The sequence below is a fragment of the Hylaeus anthracinus genome, unplaced genomic scaffold (genome assembly GCF_026225885.1).
Source record: "Hylaeus anthracinus isolate JK02 unplaced genomic scaffold, UHH_iyHylAnth1.0_haploid 11981, whole genome shotgun sequence".
In the NCBI taxonomy this organism is placed as follows: domain Eukaryota; kingdom Metazoa; phylum Arthropoda; class Insecta; order Hymenoptera; family Colletidae; genus Hylaeus; species Hylaeus anthracinus.
The window spans coordinates 1419115-1432217 of NW_026534329.1; the positions used below are offsets into that span (position 1 = coordinate 1419115).

Here is a 13103-nt window from a genome sequence, read left to right on the forward strand (position 1 = left end):
CTCTTTCACATTTATCGCTCCGTTTGAGTCTATCACCTTGATTTATGGTATCGTTTTGTCGTTTTTCCGCCTTGTACTCCCGCGTAATGAAGATTAATCCTTACATAACCGACGGTTAAGCCCTTATCTCGAAGCTCGCATACGTATACTAACCTAGATCTAACCCAGACCCCGTTTTATAACTTGATCCAAACGTGACCCAGATTTTGTTTAGATTCAATCCCGACCTAATCCATTGGTTTTATCTTATCTTCAAGTTCACTCCCACTGGTGCACTACGACCTGGGTGTTTCCACCGTACTCAGTATGTAGGCATAACAGTACATAAAACTTTGTCCACCCTTATTCTATAACAAATCTTTATTTGAAATTGACTTACTTCTAATCGTTTTCTTCTCATCCAATGTATTTACTCAAACGACTCGATTCCACTATTTAACGCTATTAAGCAGTTCTTAAACTTTCCGTTCGTCAATGTTAATTCAGTGTAAATAATTCGTGAGCCGAACCATGACCCATTTTAACTCCTGATCTCGGCGCTAAGCTCGATGTAAGTATTTTTCAAAGTCAATCTTGATTCAACCCAGATACGTAGCGATTTCACGTGAACCTACACGTAACCAATTCAACCTTAAATTCTAGGTCGAAGCTTTTGAGTAATTCAGGATGTTCCAGACTCTGATTTTTTTTTTGCAACAGTTGTTAGTCAAGATATCGTTGTTATATCGTGATGAAGTATAATGAGACGAACTCGGTGACCAATAATATGGATGAAAAATTATTTTCCAGGGGAAGTAAGGGATTGCTCGTTCTCGAGATAATAATAACCACCTTTGGTTTTACTTCTTAGCCGCTTTTATTTTTAATTAAATTCTTTATTTATAATGGTTTGTTTCTACTTAATGTATTCAATACGTAATCTCGGGTTAAATCCATTTTTAGATTGAAATGGAACGTTCGATATAATCCTGTATGTGAATTGTTGTTTAGCAGAACTAATTGCAACTAAGAGCTAATTGGAACGGAAATGTTTAGGGTAGAATAGCAATGCCCCGAATATTCTAACGAACTTTCGTTGTCGTGCAGTGTTCTCACCCGATACAAGTGGTGCTCGTATTTAAAATCATACTTTGCGTTCACAGCGAAATTAGAACGAATGCGTAAAAGTGTGACGTCGAGCGTGGAACGCAGATGCATAAGACTCGAAATTATTATGCCGAGGCACGTAAAGGGCACACCTAAATGTCTCGGTTGCCTCACGGAATACGAAAATACTATTGGAGGTGGAGCGAAGGGAAAAATATCCCTCGCGGGAATTGTCTTTATCGAGTCTGTAAAGGACATTGTAATTTTTTTGGTTGGACAGTTTAAGGTCACGAAAATTTTACCCAAATCTGCAAAGACAAGTTTACCTAAGAGGTCGAACGAGTTCTTCATCGATCATGAATAGCCTGCAGATGTTATACCGATTAAAAGATAAGGCATACTTTTACTCAAATTTAAATTATTTTTCTGTATCGTGAAGCATATAAGTTTGCATAAATATTCGCATTCAGCTTACGAATGTATCGTCGACTTCGGTTTGCATCAGCTCGGAGCGACCTATGTACGAAGTCGAATATTTTCTTCGACTTTAAGCGGATTAGCTTGACATTTTCATAGATTGTTTCTACCATCGTGTATCTTAAGAAAATGGAAAAAAGAAAATGGAAAATTTCAAGATTTCTGCCTGGCCATGCCCTCTTAAACAAAGACACCGGATTCCCCGCGTTTCCTCCACGCTTCTTTGTCCATCGTTTCCGGGTGATGGGACTCCCACGCCTGGATGGTCTTCCCATTTCCCCCACCATTCGACATGGCGCCTAGTGCGCGACGCAATGGAAGGGGGATGGCGGGGTAGCGCAAGGACTTCTGTTTCAGTCTCGTTCGAACTCCCGACAGAGACACGTGTCCAGTCGAGTCGAGTCGAGTGCCGTCGGTTCCTCGATGGAAAACCGGTGAACACGGTACGAGTCGCGACTGACGGATTATCGTCCCCTAAACCAATCGTCCGTGTGCTGGTCGACGGTTTCGCGACGGTTTTGGAAGCCCATACCCTCATACACCCCACTCTTTCTACTCATTCAGTTGGTCATTCGTTGGACCTCCATTCAACACGACCGCTTTCGTTTGAAACGAGTCCAAGCCGACTCCTCAGTTTTGGCTACTACGACCATACTCGAGCTGCATTTAGGGACAGACTCGTTTTTTCTATCGGAATGTGTCGCTGATGTTGGCTCGTACGAGTGTTTTGATAGCCAGGAGATGTTGAACTGCTCCGAGGCGAGGAACGGAGTATTTCCTCCGAGTCAATCTTGACTCAGCTGAAACAGGCCTCGGGGGAATTTTACTTCCAATTTGTTGGTTCGTTTGGGTAATGCTGGAGTCTATTTTGTATGAGGATAGAGAGATGTTAACTGTTTGCACTTTAAGAGTTTTCTTTAACGAAGATTTCGTAGGAATTTTCTAAGGTTGTTTTGGAAAATTGAGAACGTCCCTTTACCCAAGAAATCGATCGAAAGTTTAGTCATTTAGTGGAATTTGAATTGAGCTGAGATGCCCTGTGGGAGTACAATTTCATCCTGTTCTTACAATTGCACTTAATTCCTTCAATTTCATTTAACCCTTGCGATATTGAATATCGGCGAAGACGTTAACTTATCTCGAATCGGAGAGGTACTGTCCCCAATTGGGGCTGTTATCGAAGTGCTGGCATTTACCAGTCGCGCTCTGTGTAACGAACGTTAATAGAGTAACATTCATGTTTTATGATGGAGTGATATGTGCACTTCAATTAAAGGCATTAAGATGTTAATGAAGAAACGAGACTACTCTCGTTTTTTGCATCACAATCTTCGTATTAGTCTATTGCAAAGTTGAGTGAGACGTAATTCGTAACTATGATTCCTTAGCAACTAGTATAATCAGTATGATCACTGGCCATCTCTGGGTCATCTTGAACGACACTATGACACTGAAAATAATATTACCGTTTTATCAGAAAGACATTCAGCTACAAAGGGTATCCTGGCAAGTACCACTTGATAACCTGCGATGGCAAAGTCCACGTTAATTAATTATTGCATCCCGTGCATTCTAAATAGTCCCCTTCATCGCAAACACATTACGAGTTGGCCAATGCACCAGTGTTTCCCTCGCGTAATTAGTTAATTCATCCGTGGAATGATGTTTGGAGTCTCAAGAGTGTTCCCTTTCGTTAAGGACGCTGAGATGTTGGCGATGAAACTAGGACGCTTCTTTGATGAAGCTATCTTGTTTGGGTATCCTGGCAAGTATGACGAGTCCTCACCCCCCCCTTCCCCCCTCTGTCTCAAGTAAATTTGATTTTCTTGGATAGTTGTAATGGACGCCATGCTCTTCGGGTTTGAGTACTCGATCAGGTGTCTCGACGTGTCAGTCAACCATTGACAGGAGCAGTACGAGAAAACTAGGTCAGACAGTTTTTGCTCACGTGATGTATCACTGAAGTCATCCTGTCCGAGAATCTTGGGAAATAAGGTAGCGTCAGTTCTTTCAAGGTTGACTTTACTTCTAATTTTGAAAACACATATTTTCAAGCTTGACTTTATTGCCAATTAAAAGAATATATATACCCTCGACTTTCACTCTATCGCTAATTAAGAAAAAATATATATACATATTATTTTCTTCTGTTTTCTTCCCACTTTGCAACAAGCTCTCGGTTATTTCTATCTCCATTCTCGTTTTTTCCTACTACATTCACAGTTGAGCAGCAATTGCATATCACGTTGCAACGTAACTACGGAGCCGTTTCTAGAACTCTTTGGGAGACGTTTATCTTTCGAATGTACGAAGAAGTACCCTCGCAAGACCAATCGCTAGCGTTAGCCCTTCTGCTAGTTAACAAACTCGTTACGAGAACCGTTTGTAGAAGGAAGTTCTTGTTTCTGCCAGGCCAATGTTTCGTCGGTGTTCTCACTGCATCAGTTTTAGCTTTCAACTTGTTCAGAGTGTGCACCGACGATTGTTGTTCTTCCGTTCGTTATACGTTCAATAAATGGGAGCAACTCCACGCAAGTTTGTCAGCAGGTGTATCTGGGTTTTGCTTGGTTTCACGCAAAGTTTCAATTTCAATAACCATTACAAGGGAAATATATCATTTTCTTGATGGGAAATTGTTAGCTTGATTCTCTCAAGCAGAAATTAGTACATAAATATTTACAATGGATGTTATTTTAAATATCTTCATCGTGGTTCTTGTTAAATCAGTTTCACATTAGCAAATATTGCGAGACATTCAACATTGAACCTTTTAAAACATTATATAGTCTCGATTTATCGACACAAGAAACGCTCCCGCGGATAAGAAAGTATTTCACAGCTCGTATCACGACTCTGCTCATCTTTACTCAACTTTATCTCAGCCGTTTAGCGTTGCTCTATCGAGCCAGCGCTTACACGATCGAGGAATAAAAGGCAAACAAGAAATTAGATAGAAAACGCTATTCGGACAGTCATCAAGTTTAACGCTGAGAAGCAATTTCCACGTAATTTGATGGTAAAAGGATGCAAGAGAACTTGGTAGCTGTCCCTTGATTGCGTATTCTTAACTTGGAATCGAATTTCTTTGAGACCCAATCCGACGGCCGAGCATCGCCAAGAATTAAATCCTTGTCGACACGTCTTCCAAAGTAACGTTCATTTTCCTAACACTTTCGGACATTTCACTTGTTATCTCGATGAAAGTCGATAGTCTCTCATCGCGGACCAGGCTTGGTTCATGAATGCATTTGGGTACTTTAACTTAAACCATCACCATTGTAATGTTCGTACAAAAATATTTTTATACTCTTTTTAAACAATACTATCATTAGAAACAATATTGGAGTCGTTCTTTATTTTATAGAGTTGACAAAAATTTCTGAAAGGCACAAGCTTAATTTTTTGATCGTCACACCGGATCCCTCAGGGAAAATTTTCAACGACGAAACATAAGCCCTGATGATACAATTTGTGCAACGCTCCGAAAATGGTTTTGTTACATTGCATCATTACATCGTTAATACTTTCATCCAATTACCGCAAGAACGCGCGTCTCGTTGCTTTCCCTCTTTGGTTATGTAAATTGTTGTTGCCACCGTTGGAATTGACCTTGCCTTCGTCGACGAAAAATCTATTTATACCGTAGCGACTTTCGACCAGAATACTGATGATCGAATGTCATTAATCTTGTAGCGTTTGGATCAGAGATATTTCACGTAGTCGCGTTACGCGAAATATCATTTTCACGTTTCAGCGTCGAAATTAGAAAGGATATTTCGATTCGACGTCGTTTCAAGCCAACGGGGCTTTAGTTTGTTTTCTTCTGTATGCTTGGAGAAAAGAAAGATCAGGCTAATTTTGTTTTCGCAATTTCAGTTTTCATTACCTTTGAAACATTTGTTTTCCTTTATAAACCAGACAAACAGCGGTAGCTAAGTAAGGAGTTTTATAGCCACTCGAGTTATTAAAAAGGATTCTCTTTTCCTTTGTATTTCTCATTTTCTTTAAAAGGAACCATCTTCTACTCAACGTGCCTTATTCCGTTACACGTAATTTCTTTATTATATGGAACAATTTAAATGATCGAAGATGTTCATAAATAAATGGTCGAAAGTGTCTGATGAAAGGCTTGTTATGCCATCGTGTAATTATTATTATACATATGTTTATAATTCGCAGCTCCCACAGTACGATAGAGCGAGTAAGTAGAATAAGGACAGGGCAGAGGTATTTGGCCAGACACAGACCTCGCGAAGTCTAACTAGAGCGTCTGACCCAATACGCACTGCAACCCCTTTGAAGACTGGTCTTTCTTTAGCCCTACAATGGATAGGCCACGCAAAACCTTGCTAATCCCGATTAGTTTAATGAAGATAGGATTCATCATCATTAGTGACAGCCATCACACTGAAACACACTTAGAATGCCCCATTATTTACAATATGATGATTAGACTGCGGAATTTTATTCATTTATGAACAGTAAAATGAAAAACATACAGAAATTATACATAATGTATGCTGAATATAATCCGTTAATCAACATACTAATTTAATATCTCGTTTCACATAAATGCATGTACTCCCTTGAACTTTGTAAATGGGAAACTTACGAATTTTGGGAGTGCATTAATCGCGAAACCTTTTTCGTAAGACGAGGATAAAACTATGTGTCGTCTTCTATCGGAGAATTCCATAAAGAAGCAAAAGCTACCACGGAAACGTTGAGCGATAAATATCGAGGATACGGGCGCACTTTGTGCGAAATGTAGATGCTCAAGGTGGGCATTTCTTTAATCGCGCATGAGGGGTCGATAAATCGGGCCGAATTTATGGTCTTGCTTACATTCGACGCGCACTCGTTATTTCCGTCTCAGCACGCGTGTAGTAGGAAGCCACGGATCACCAACCAAGCCACCATAGAGAACACTGTATTATTTCCGCTCGAGAAAGAGAGAAAGAAAAGAATTAACCGCTCGCCTGGTTGCCAAAGATTCGTTCCGTTCCGCGAACCAACCATTTTCTGTATATTCCTTTTTTTATAGCTACTGCTCGATGTAACGCGTGAAAAAATAATCAGACTTTTAGTAGCAGGATAATGTTTCTCGTGAGGATCAATTCTTGAAACACTGGCGGTGAAACACTTAAACGAGTTGAAGCAGACGCTTATGGGTCGATACCTTGAATACCAAGAATCGATGGGCCTTGATTCGTCCTCGGTATCGTAACGAAATCTTTCATTGAGAACTGGAGCAATTAAAAAATTTAAGCAGTTCTAGAATACGATTTACGATTAAGGAGTCTATTTACCATTTGAAGTATTTTAGCTTCCTAGTCACACCACTGGCGATGGGTCGATTTTTAGGGTGGTTTTTTCGCGCCCCGTCGTTGCACGTCGCGTTCGGATCCTCTAAAGATACCAAAGCAATCTGCGACGAAGTCACGCCGCCACGTTCGAGTGTTTGGCGTTGGTCCAGTAGCGCATATTCGAAAAATTCCTCTGCATTCCTGCTCAGGAGAGAGGTAGACAGAGAACCAGAAAAGGGGCGAGATAGAGAAGGATGGGGAGATATGGTCAAGTGGAAACATCCGCGGAGGAATCGTAATCGCGATCGTCTCCGTGGTACCGAGGTTCTACGATTCCCTGGTTCCGAGGTCCTACGTGCCTCATTCCCTTTTGTTTTTCGAACGTTTCCCATTCGTCCAGCGATATATCATTGCTGCTGGATGATATTGGAACATTCTGTGACTAATGTGAATTTTCGTTTACATTTCTCGAAAAATGGAATCCAGGGAATTCAGTCCCTACGTTGCATATCCCTAGACTGCGGATGTTTATGCAAATTCATATTTTCGATCAAAAAAGAATTGAAAGTTAACCTTTGGAGGAGAAGGGGCGGTTAAATTTTGGATTCCTTGGAACAAAAATTTGTTACAATTATCGAACTGTACCACATGTTTTCTTTTAACTCCCACTATTTTTTCAACTCTGTACCTTTCTCTCGATCACGCAGGTGTTTGACTCGATATTTCTAAGTCTTCCTAAACGGTAAAACCAAACAACAAACAAAGTTCCGTCTACGAAGTGCAGTTATATTAAATTCAGTCGATATTTTGAAATGTTTTTTACAAAATAATCGTTCAACGCTTCCAATCGGAGAAGTCCTGTTAGGTGAGTACCGATCTCGAGACGACGGTGCTAGCATCTAATCTTTATTTATTGTTAGAAAGAACGTCATTCAATTGACAATCTCTGATTTTTATTACACTTGGTATGTATAGAGTGCAGCGAAAAATATTAAACTTGCCAATGAGACGATCTCCGTTAGGCAAAGGCCAACGATTGTTCCCCAGAATACCTGTCGTGCTAACGAAATCGGGGGCGCACCCAGTCCAAGGATAACAATCGAGGTCTGCCTTTGACCACAATTTTCCTCGAAAGCACTGTTCCTCGGCCTCCGTCGTTAATCACCAATGCTGAATCAGTGGACATGCTCTCGATGTCGTTTCACCTCGACCCAGAAGAGGATCTCACCATGAACGCCTGTGAAATCCGCTATAAATAAAGCTGGTTTGAGTACTATGCGAAAGATACTTCCGAAAATGTCTAAGAACTCGTGGAAGTAACAGTTTGAAAGAAACAAGGGTGAGAATTCTTTCCGTTTGGAAGGAAAACGCACGTGGACAATTTTCTTGTTCCTTGAGGAAGTCGTTGGGTAAACGGGCGAGAACACCAGGCGATTAGGTGTCGCGGGCGGTGTTCAATGAGAACCGAACAAGATTTGGTGCATACCCAGCGTACGTGAAAAGATCCTCGGGCACGAGGACGGGGCGCCGAAGAGATCGTCCTCCACAACGACGATCACCACGACGGCGATGCTGCGCTCACCGGCGCGCGTCGTCCTCCAGGATTCTTCCGCCTCGACGTCCTCGACGCTGTCGGCGCCGCCGACGCCGGTCCACCACGGCGCCGCCGCCAGCGGCTCCACTGCCTCCTCGCGACTTTCCCTTCTCGACACCTGCCACAGGAAGATCAGGTTCTTCGGCGAGCTTGTCGCGTGAGTCCCTCGTCTAGTCACGTCTAGATCTCTATGTGTATGTATATGCGTCCAGAGGGCCCTCCAACGAAAGAACGCTGAGTTTGGTCAGGATGGTTTGGCCGTTCGAGTTCACTGCTACTGGCTCCACCACTGTGGTGCATTTTACTTCTATTGGCCAGCAAGGGAAGGTGGTTAACAACTAAGATAACTACGTTTTAGTGCCTTAGGAATCGTTGAGAAAGGGGTTGCATTCCCTTGCTGACAGAGAAAGAATAATCACGCTTTTGTGTCGCACTGTGCACAAGAGCACGTGGTTAAGCTGAATGGTGGGGAAATTGAGGGCGTGTCTAACAAAAGCCTCAGTAGTAGGGAGCAAACTTGAACGGCCAAATCGTTTAGCTTGAATATATTTCGGAAGAGCGTGGGAGGGGGGGGGGAGTGCAATTTTTAATAAATATTGTTCCAGTGGATTGAAAGTACTGCCTTATTCCGAATCAAATACGAATAGTGTCTAGTCTATCGTTCATCGAACAACTTCCACTAAATCCTGTTATACTTAAAGGAAAGAAGTATAACTGCAGTTTGCGTGTGCACTGTTGTTGCTATCGAACGAGGGAGATTGTAGGAAAGTAGACCTTGTTGTTATACCATTTAACTTTTTTTTTTATCGTTCTTTTTTTATCTTCAATGGAAAAAGAAGCACGAGCTGAATCAATTACGTGACGCACTTTGAATAACAACTTACGCGTGCATAAAGGTATATTCGCTTTTACCAGAGATGGGCGAAATTCCCATCTAGACGAATTAAAAGGAAATGATAAACTAAAAATGAACTGTTTTTCTATTGTTACTATTACACTTTCTATTCTGTAACTTTGTTAAAATTTGTCATTATCGAGCAACAGAAATAACTCGAGCCTGGTTATCATTGTTGCGCTTGTATCGATTGGACTTGTTCAGAGATAACAGGCTCGTTTTTACCGTACAAGGAATAACACACGGCGTTCAAGGTACGATACCTAAGATTGCTCAAGAACCATTGAACGTCTACTGGAACCTTTTTTAGTAAAAAATTGCATTTCCTATCCGATAAACCACAACTCTTTCGTTTGCGGACGTCCTCTGTATGCAAGGTGTAAAATAGTAGATGTAACAGACTGGTCTCTGAAATTATTGGAACTGATCGCATTTTGTTTGACACGAAAGGACCATGAGAAAAATGAAGCTACTTCGTACCAAATAAAATTCAACGAATCCTTTACTTTTGGAGATCATCTGCAACACTTGTTAATTTTGCACTCCGTGCGAAGAGTTGGCCGAAAATAACAGTGCAATCAGAAACGGGGTTGATTCTTCCACTAAGGCGAATTAAAATAATTTTTATTCGGAGAAAATTCGTCTTTGTGGACCATACAGCGAAGTGTATCCAAATAATTTACAAAGATCCCCGAGAGAAAGTGAATTCTTCGGTGTGTTTATCTTTTTTAGAGTAACTGATTGTACTTGGAAATTGAAGAGTATAGTTTAAGAAGCGAATAGAAAAATGATTTCATCGTTTAGAGCAATTCGAATACGGTAAATCGCCTCGTTTCCAGTTGAACGATTTCCAGGCCAACCCTGTTACGCCTGTCTGTGTATGGCCGGCTGAAAATCGTTAATTATGTTTTTGCATGGCATAGTTCTCCGATCACGCACCGAGGAACGAAGCGTTTCTCGTTTTAGCGCTTCGCTGGTCGATCTTAGGTGTCTTTCTGTTTCCGTTTCGACGAAATCACGCGACCAAACGACCGTTTTCGCGAGAACAGTCCGATTTGAGAACATTTTCCATGACATTTTCTTATTGTTCGTCGATGGAAATCGAGGGGAATCGACCTAAGAGTCGAGGAACCGATTGAATGTACATTGCGGTTGAACCAACCGACGACTCTGAGAAAAATTGCTGGGAGAAACGAATTGGTAGATAAAAGGATCTATAGTATCGATTCGATACTCGTGGAATTGAATATTTAAGAGTACAGTTCAATATGCTACCGTTCATAAAAGTGAAGTTACTTGTTTTACAAGCTTCTATCATCATGTGATGTTTAAGGTGATTGATTTTAATAAAAAGAAACCATAAAAGTATCCAAGAAATAATGTCTGTTTTGGACGATACAATATCATTCACGGAATACAGGGTTACTCGCAGTTAATTAGACTAATTAGCCAACAATTATGCAAAGTCCTATCAAACCATCCACCAGATTCGAACATCTAATTATCCCCCGTCGAGGTTAATCATCGTTAATATTTAATTACTATTAAGTAGACCAGAGTAGACTTTAGCGATGGTCTGCAACGACCTGTCTCTAGCGACTGGATGTGTTTAGCGACTTAGTTAGCGACTTTCTGGCAAAAACTGGCAAAACGTTGAAGGGAACGATGAAAGAAAGGTGCGTCGCAGTTGTCGGATCGGGGTTTAATTAATTGGAAAGGCGAACGACGTCGAGAATTCGCGGGGAAGAACGAGTTGGGCCAGTTTTCTCCAAGCGTAGCTTCTTTCCAGCGGCATGAGCTTCGTAGAGGAAAGGTCTGATGCATTTGACAAGTGTAGACGTGCTGAATTTTCTGCCTCCAGTTATCATTGCATGCGATTAGAGTTTTCACGAATGGCGGGAAACTGATTAGGCAGCTCTACACAATATATATATCCCATCCCACGGAATCGAATCTTGGAACATTCGACGCACGTTCGATTTACGATGCTTCCATATACATGGAAATTTTTCCCACACGCTGGGACTTCCACCTTTCGAGTACTTTTTTTATTTTATTTATTATTCTACCTTGACAGATACAGAACGAACAGTTCGGTGTACAAGATTGACAAGGTAGGATCGGTTACAGTCCCTGTAGAACATGACGGTACATCTCGTTTTACATGTAGACCTACAAACTTGTTGCAAGGTGTCTCAAAGGTAAGGAAGTTGAGAAATTCGTGGCAATTAACCAAGGTAACAATATTGCCTCGCGATTATTTTAATTCGAATCTAGAATAACTAGAATGATTTTTGAGGGATTTACAAATAAGTTCTTATGTAAGAACGTGATATTGTTTTCCATTCGAGTTTATAAGATCCTTCTAGTAAGAAAATTATCGATTATTCGTATAGTTTCATTTTGAAGGGTATACCTAAATATTTGCAGTGATCAAACCTGGTAATAGCGCTGGCCAATTCCAGATGTAGTCGATGCCTGGATGATTCGTGTTCCAGCTTTGTAATTGCGTCTGGTGAACAATGACTATGTTAATCCCGTCGCGTACAGAACATTTCGTCTTTAATCGACTGGCCTGCTAATCAGATTAACGAATTATCGGATTTGTACGAGCGGTCGAACGGTACCGAACGCTACCTGGCTCCATTCAATCCGCTTTTAATCTATCACCAAGTCTTCGATGGACATTTCCCTGTTCCCGATTCCGGCTCAGCGTTCCTAAGGACAAATGAGGCTTCTCCTCGGACGATAACTAATTGATTAAAGTTCCTTTATTCCCTTACATTTCGAACGAATCCTTATCAGACCGATGGCAGTCACTTTTTCACGCTCATCGTCGTTTCGTTTCGACTGAAATTACATCACCTAATCGATTGGCATACTAAAACATCCGACAGAAGTGGCCCAGCCATTCGATTAGAAAAAAAAGTATATTACAGGAACATTAATACTTGTCTTCGCAATTCTTATAATCACGATATTATGCTTCACTTGATAAATATTTACTTTAACAAATTTTCGAAGTAATTATTTATGAAATGAGTACTTAGCAAAGTATTGATATAATTATTGAAATAAGTTCTCAGCAAAGCCTTGGTTTATCATCTTTCCGCAGTTAATTGGACGTCAAACGAGCAACGCATACGATGACGGCGGTGCAGTGTCATTGCAACGCGACAAACCGTGAATTTTAATTAAAATATGATTACTTTTTTTTTTCGAACAAGAAACGACCGTGACGCGACGTTGATAAAATATGTCGCGTGTCGCAATTAAAAATGTGGCGCGCATTGCACGCGCCTTGTTACTAATAACTTGTTTATTAACGAGGATTTGCAAAAATTTTATTTTAATTGGCGTTGAAACTTGATCTTAAATCCACTGTATAAGTATTCATCCGCTTAGCAAATTTTACTTCATGTAAAATATACGTTATATATATTTCGATAATATATTACAAAGTCTAAATTAGCGGACGTTCGTTAACTTTGCAATTTACCAGGCATTGCCTAAAATAATTTCGTTGGGCTATCGACCGTTATTTGGGATACTCTGAAAATCAACGGTGGCTAGTTTCAGGGTGGATCCAAGTTGTATCGCGGCTTCTGTTTTAGTTAAACACGGATTAAGGGAATGTCGGATAGCGGGTCAGGGAACGTTACTTCGACTCAGTCTCGTCGAGACTTAATTAACTTATTCAGACCGCACGTGCTGTGGAATTATTTTTGGTCATGCTGTGTTGAAT

The 13103-nt window shown here is 40.9% G+C and overlaps 1 protein-coding gene across 12 annotated transcripts in view; it reads left to right on the forward strand.

Annotated features, from left to right (window-relative positions):
- The window catches only part of LOC128885360 (MOB kinase activator-like 2), a 35561-nt gene that overhangs the window by 17015 nt on the left and 5443 nt on the right, over nucleotides 1-13103 (forward strand). For 3 of the 12 annotated variants that reach the window (XR_008459596.1, XM_054139361.1, XM_054139364.1), the window contains exons 1-3: nucleotides 1913-2006; nucleotides 7577-7734; nucleotides 7845-8620. The exons of 2 other annotated variants lie outside the window; for them this stretch is intronic. Coding sequence is in view for 9 of the 10 variants with exons in the window: in XM_054139361.1 (XP_053995336.1) it covers nucleotides 8439-8620 (182 nt within the window). In the remaining variant the exon portion in view is untranslated. Of the gene's footprint in view, nucleotides 1-257; nucleotides 305-1912; nucleotides 2007-7576; nucleotides 7735-7844; nucleotides 8621-13103 lie in introns of those variants that run through there. 7 more of the 12 variants (XM_054139367.1, XM_054139368.1, XM_054139369.1 and 4 more) reach the window with 5 other exon arrangements.